The following is a 7,090-nucleotide window of genomic DNA, read 5'->3' as shown; positions in this document are numbered from 1 at the left end:
CAAAAATAATAAAAAAAAAAAATAAATGTTTAAACATAAAGTGAACCAAGTGTGAAACTGACACCACGTAGAACCCTCATGGAAAAGCCCTGGTTTTACATCTATACTTGGGTATTAAAATAGTGGCTGCATTTTAACCCCCACTTAACTAGATGCTAGAGTGTCTGTACTTCCTTTGAAGACGTGAGGTCTGGCGGAGGGATCTGCTCCTTGTAGAAGACTCCTCACCGTGGGAAGAAACAGAGGCTATTTTCATATGACTAATGGTGACATACTTTATTAATTTAAAAACACGCCCGTCCCCCACAGTGCATGGGGCATGCGCTCGTTTTCCTACAAAGACATAAATGGTGATGTTGAGGTACGGTGGAGGTCAAGCATCTACAGGGTCATTCAAGGGAGGAACAGATTCAAGCTTTCGGACGATCAGCGTTTTGTAAATAGCAGCATCTTCAGATCTAAGACAACACTGGACCTGGCAGGACCTTTTCTTTGGGTGGTATTAATTACTCCAGATTCAGACCAGGCGGTCTGCTCCGGGCCCAGGCTCTGCCTCTCCCTCCTCTGTCCCACACCTAGACATGAAAGCCATAACCCTTGGGTCCCTCAGAGGACAAAAACAAGGGGGGCGGGGGTGATGGGAGGCATTGTTGAGCAGCCCTCTCACTGCTGGGAGCCTCTGCTGTTTCCAGCTAACTGCCTTTCTGGAAAGTGATTCTGTTCCACGATGGAGGCAGTGGAATGAAACATCGAATTACACGGCACAAGATCCAAGCTAATTGTTCTCATCCCCAGGGCATCAGAGTTTAAGAAGTTTAATTTGAGGCTACTTCTTTTAAAAACAAGATGTAGGTTGTGCCATTAAAAAAAAAAAAATGATGTTTGAAAACATGAAAGCAGAAAGTCCAGACATCCTAAAACTTGAAGCCAAGACAGCGCCGGTGGAATCTTCTCCCTGGGCCCTCCGAAGCGCCTGCACCCGCTTTCACTGAATGCTTCCCACAGCAACGCTCTGCCCGGCTGTGCCTTCTCGCCTCCTTAAAGCAGACTGCTTTCTACCCACACGAGGTGGGAAACACCGCCTTCCCCATTTGTTGTAAGGAATCTACCGGCATGCAACAATTTCATATTCAGTGGAGGTTTTCCCAAGCAAATTCCACTAGCAGAGGACAAGGAAGACTGCACGTTCTCATGTGACATGGATGACATGGATGGGGCGAGGCCACCATTACCATGATGGCAGGGCTGGCACGGGCTGACCTCACTGTGTGGCTGCAAAGCCCTGCAGACCTGAGCTCCATCCTGCCAAGGGCTGGAGGCTGGTGACCCTTCCAACACCCATCCCTGGGTCCCTGATGTGGGAAGGGGAAGGGCCCACCCTGGACCCAAAACCCCAGGCCTCCATCTCAGGGTCACTTGAGTGTTTTGCAGGCTACGTGTGACGTGGCGCTTGTTCCTACCTGGTTTTCCACTCAAATTCAGCCAAGAGGTGGGCGGGGCCTACAAGCAGCCTGGCCACTTTTCTTAAAAGCACAACTTTCAATTCCACCATTGAAAAGTGAGATGTGCCGGGCCTGAGCTCACTCACAGCACTTTCTATTGTTCAGAGAAGCCTGGGGCCACCCACATGCCTGTCAGAGTCCTGAGATCACAACAAAAATCCTGCTAGGACCTGGCTCAGCTGACATGTCTGTATTTTGCTTTTGCCTTTCAAACTGGCAATGACGGGTAGAGGTCGGTCACAAGGCAGGTCGGGGGAGTCTGAACGGTGACTGCTTGAAAATAAGCCTCTATTGTCTGCACCAAAGCCCTAAAGCAGGTAATCAAATTCTCTCCCAAATTCCCTGAAAACCAGTTCCCCTTTCCCTGTCCCAGTCAACCCAGTCACTCATGCACCTCCATCAGGACTGGCCGGTGAACACACCTGGGACAGCATCTGAACGCACAGAAGGATATGGGATAAACGCAGTGGCTCTGGGGACTCATGACCAACATTTTCTAGGATTCTGCTGAGGCTGGTTTTATATGAACGGCACGGGACCCACGTTACCCAGAACTCTGTCTCTAAGTGTCCACCCAGAGCCGTGTGTCGGAGAGCGGTGTCAGATGAGGCGGGGCCCTCAGTCTTCAGTGCTTCCTTCCAGCTTCCTGATGAGCTGTTGGTAGGTGTCTCTTTCCACCTGCCATGAATGATACATTCTCACGTATTCCCTTCCGTTCACTACAATTTCCTTTTCTAATGCAGGATCACTAAGCAGTCTCTTTGCCAGATGAACAAACTCCTGCAAAAAAAGGAAGGAGAAGTAGACATAAATCACTGACGAAGGGAGGTTTTGCAAATGCACCCAAGACCCTGTGTCTGCATTAGCTGCTAGTCTTGCCATTGTCTGCCTCCTGGACCTGGAGAGAGTGACTTTTAGGAGGGATGGGAGTTAATGCAAACATTGAGACTGAGTGGGAAATAATATATATGCACAGACACACACACACACGCACACACGCACATGCAGACGCACATGCACACACACATGCACACACACACACACACATATGCTGGGATGAACATCATAAAAAATACTGGAGCCACCAACTCCCTTCCCTAGATCAACAAGACCACCTGTCTTCCCAAGGACTCTCAGATCCACAATCTCTTCCCTCTCATAAGTGGAGCCTCAGATGTGAACTTAGGTCTTACCCCAGAGTCTGAGTCCCACACAATATGACCCCCACCCCATTTCTTTTCCTTTGTGTTGTTCTGTCCTCTTCCCTGGGTGCAGAGCCAAGCCTGTCTTCACAATACAGGTAGTGTCTGGTGCAGTGGAAAGCACTAGTGCTTCAGAGCCAGATCTGGGTTCAAATTCTTCTGAATGACCTAACTTTGCTGTGTGGCCTTGGGCAAGCTAGTGAGCCTCTCTGGGCCCCACATTTCCCATCTGTGGAGGAGTGATGGGTACTTAGTCGGTAAACCCAGCCCTGCCCCGAGTCCCAGGGGGTCCCCGCATGAAGCAGCGAGGGAGGGGGATGTAACAGCCCTTTGTTGTTCTGGTCTTTCTGCAGCTCAGCTTCCAGCTGCGTTTCCGCTTATGCTCCTTACTGATGAAGGCTTGCAGACCCTTGGCGCGGCAATGAGAGAGTGCTCCTGCTGACCTGCTTTTAATATCAAAGCCCTTCAGGATTTCAGGATTGGAAAAATAAATTACAAGTATTTTGACTTGTTAAAGGGTATTCAGGGAGAGGAGGGGACCAGTCATTACTCTCCATGTGTGCACATAAATCAAGAGCAGAGTTCTTGATGCAGGAGGCCTGGGTTTAAATTCACACCCTACCCTTCACGTGAGCGGCAGTGGGTCAGTTTCTAACCCTCCCCGTGCCTCAGCTCAACTGTCAATCAGGGGTAATCACATACCTCTTTCCTAGGGTGTTGAGAGGATAGCAAACGAGTTACTGCAAACAAAGAATTTGGAGCAAAGCCCAGCACATACTTAGCTCTCGTTACCATGGTTATTCCCCTACAGCCCAAGTAAATTCCAAGAAGGCAGCTATGTCTAAGATCAATACACAGCGCTCTTGCTGTTTAAAAGGAACATAAACATATTCTCCAAATTATTGTTAATTAAATGTTGAATGCCTTTTATAGCTGGCAATATACACAGTAATATTTATGGTACAGTAGAATTATATTTTTATAGATTATGTTTATACTTCATAGTAAATTGGTAGTCGTTTTATAATAAAAATATAATATGTTTATTCCCGTTTCAGGGCAGAACAGCATTCTTATTAAAATTATTTGAGATGCTTATAGCTGGGTATATTATTTTATGATGCCGGTCATATCTTTGATTTATCTCACGTGGAGACTTTAGTGGAAACCCAATCCCCTCCTTCCCCGCTCTGCTTGTTATTCTTACACAATGTATGGCCCTTTTACCACAAAATCCTGAATTACAGAGTTTCTAGGAACAGGTTGTGATAAAACACATTCTTCTTTTCTCTCCGCATAGAAGAGTGAACAAAAAAACATAGACTTAAATAAAGGAAGAGAGAGGGGGGTTATGAGTAAGCAACATCTTGGCTGCTGGCTTAATAAAACCCTGGATGACTGGCAGAAAGAAAGGAAAAGAAAACCATTAGAAAAAGCAAACATCTCTCTTGAATCTAAGTCACTCCCTGAAGCTCTGGATTCTTTTCTTCTGGACGAAAAGCTCCTATGTAGCTGCATCAGGAATCTGCTGGACTCGCGCCTGTGGACATGAGAAATCCATGTGGACACAGACTCTGTCGTTTGCTTACCAGTGTAGACAGTTTGCAAAGGTGGCCACACCCTCTACCCCTGTATGCATGTCTCTTTGCAATATGACACTGCCACTCTCCCCATTGAGCGGGTGTGGTCTATTCCCCACCCCGCCCCGATGACTCTGACTTGGTCGGGTAATTTGCTTTGACTGACAGGACATATCAGAAGTGATGCGGTCTGCCTTCCATGCAAAGCTTCAAAAGCTCTTAGAGCTTCCAAACATTCCCCGGCTCTGTGAGAGCCCTGGAGACCGCCAGGTAAAGCAAAGCCTGGGCTAGCCTCCTGGGGGAAGGGAGGCCATGTGAACACTGGCACTGAGCAATGACCAGCACCATGAGTGAGGCCGTCTAGGACTATCCAGCTCCAGGCCAGCTGCCGGAAGACCGTCGCTGGACCAGTGGCCCCAGGCCACTCCCCAAACCAGCAGAAGCACCACCCCGCGAACCCAGCTCAAACTGCAGACTCAGAAAATTGCAAACAATTAAAACAGTGGTAGTTGTAAGGCACTGACTTTTGGGATTCTTAGTTACACAGCTATGTATAACCGACACTCTCGCCAGGCACTCAGCGCCTCCTCTTCAACAAGAGAACTGTGAATGTTTGAAGTTCTACCCCTCTGCAACACGGTCTGGGAAGAAGACCCTGTCTCCACTTCCAAAAGTCGGTCCTGATTTGTCCGAGCCAGTTGTGGTGTGGCAGACACACCCTGGGCTGACCCCAGGAACCCCGGCCCGTGACATGAGTGTGGGGGGACTTGCCTCCAACCAACAGAATATGGCAAAGGTCCGGGGATGTGGCTCCCTCGACGGGGTGATGTCACACAGGACATCATCTCAGCAGAGCAGAGCAGGGGACACCCGTGTTGCCAGGCTGAGGGGCAGAAAACCACAATCAGAACTGACTTATGATGGCTCAGCTTCAGGTTTTTCCGTTTTCCAATGGTGTGAGAGTGAGATGCTTTCAGTAGAAACTGAACTTCAGGCACCCATACAACTATTCTATTTTTACTCTCAGTACAGTAGTTGATAAATTATATGAGATATGCAAAACCGCACTCTAATACAGGCTTTGCGTTGGATGACTTTGCCCAGCTGTAGGTTAGTGTAAGGGTTCTGAGCACTGTTGAGGTAGGCTGGGCTAAGCTGTGATGCTCTGGAGGTTGGTGTATTAAGCGCATTTTTTCTTTTTTTTCTTTCTTTTTTTTTTTTTTTTGAGACAGGGTCTCGCTCTGTCACCCAAGCTGGAGTACAGTGGTGCGATCACAGCTCACTGCAGCCTCAACCTCCTGGACTCAAGAGATCCTCCCACCTCAGCCTCCCATGTAGCTGGAAATACAGGCACATGCCCCTTATCTGGCTAATTTTTGTATTTTTTCTGAAGATGGGGTTTCACTGTGTTGCGCAGGCTGTTAAGTGCATTTTTAGCTTCCAGTGGGTTTATTGAGATGTAACCCAATCACACATCCAGGGGCATCTGTCCTGTCAGCTTCTAAGAGCTGAGGTGGCCTCTGGCCAACAACCAGGGAGAGAACAATGGCCTTAGGAAACTGAACCCTGCCACCAACCATGCTCTAGATGAGAATGTGGCCCGGCCACCCAGAGTGCAGCCTGGTGGGACTTGAGGCCCTGAGCTGAGGACCCACCTGGGCTGTGGCCAGAGCCTGGACCCGCAGAAACTGCCAGATGGCAGATGGGCGTGGCTTCAAGCTTCTGAGTTGGTGGTGATTTGTTGCATGCAATAGAGAACGAACACTGTTATCCTGTTCTCCCCTGCCAACGTTTGACCCAAGTCTGGCCACTGAGATTGTCAGAGGCGTGTGAACCAGAGGAACTCCATCTTGAATAGCAGCTGGGTAAACTGAGGCTGAGACCTGCTGGGCTGCATTCCCAGATGGTGAAGGCATTCTAAATCACAGGATGAGACAGGAGGTCGGCACAAGACAGAGGTCATAAAGACCTTGATGATAAAACAGGTTGCAGTAAAGAAGCCGGCCAAAACCCACTAAAACCAAGATGGCAGCAAGAGTGACCGTTGGTCGTCCTCACTGCTACACTCCCACCGGTGCCAGGACAGTTTACAAATGCCATGGCAACGTCAGGAAGTTGCCCTATATGGTCTAAACAGGGGAGGCGTGAGTCATCCACCCCTTGTTTGGCATATCACCAAGAAATAACCATAAAAATGGGCAACCAGCAGCCCTCGCGGTGCTCTGTCTACAGAGTAGCCATTCTTTATTCTTTCACTTTCTTAATAAACTTGCTTTCACTTTACAGACTCACACTGAATTCTTTCTTGCGACAGATCCAAGAACCCTCTCTTGGGGTCTGGCTTGGGACCCCTTTCACGTAACAAGATGGGAGGGAGAGACCAGCAGTCGGTGTCTTCTGGAAAAAGTGGTTTCCTCCTTCTAAGAAGAGAACACTGGGAACCACTGCCCCCTCCAGCCTCTGAGGCCACCCAGGTCCAGTGGGGAGCCCAGATCCACTGCGGCGATTCCCACCCACCTCAGGACGACGCAGCACACAGGAAGGCAGGGCCAGACACTCACACGGAGGAGGAGAGCCGTGCCCACCCTGACATGCCACGCTGGACATCAGCAGTGGCTCTGGAATCTGACACCGGACACCTCATCAAACGTACTGAAGAGCTACACAGCAGGACTTGCCGCCCTGAGTGTCCCTGAGACGGATCCTTCCAGCCCAGGTGCTGCAGGTTTCACACAGGTTTCAGCCAGGAGCTGCGGAAAAGCCGACTGGCTGACAGCCACACACACGCGCTGTAACCCTGGAGGAG

General features: G+C 49.3%; 1 protein-coding gene across 10 annotated transcripts in view; it reads right to left on the bottom strand.

Moving 5' to 3' along the window:
• Positions 1 to 1,679: 1,679 nt before the first annotated feature.
• The window catches only part of GLT1D1 (glycosyltransferase 1 domain containing 1), a 148,979-nt gene continuing 143,568 nt past the window's right edge, over positions 1,680 to 7,090 (bottom strand). For all 10 annotated transcript variants that reach the window (XM_073021226.1, XM_008005210.3, XM_008005211.3 and 7 more), the window contains one exon: positions 1,680 to 2,282. In XM_073021226.1, the coding sequence (XP_072877327.1) occupies positions 2,121 to 2,282 (162 nt within the window). In that variant the 3' untranslated portion in view covers positions 1,680 to 2,120. The remainder of the gene's footprint in view (positions 2,283 to 7,090) is intronic.

This window comes from Chlorocebus sabaeus, chromosome 11 (assembly GCF_047675955.1).
Source record: "Chlorocebus sabaeus isolate Y175 chromosome 11, mChlSab1.0.hap1, whole genome shotgun sequence".
Taxonomy (NCBI): domain Eukaryota; kingdom Metazoa; phylum Chordata; class Mammalia; order Primates; family Cercopithecidae; genus Chlorocebus; species Chlorocebus sabaeus.
The sequence above is the reverse complement of the archived record's forward strand: the minus strand, read 5'-3'. Positions and strand labels throughout refer to the sequence as shown.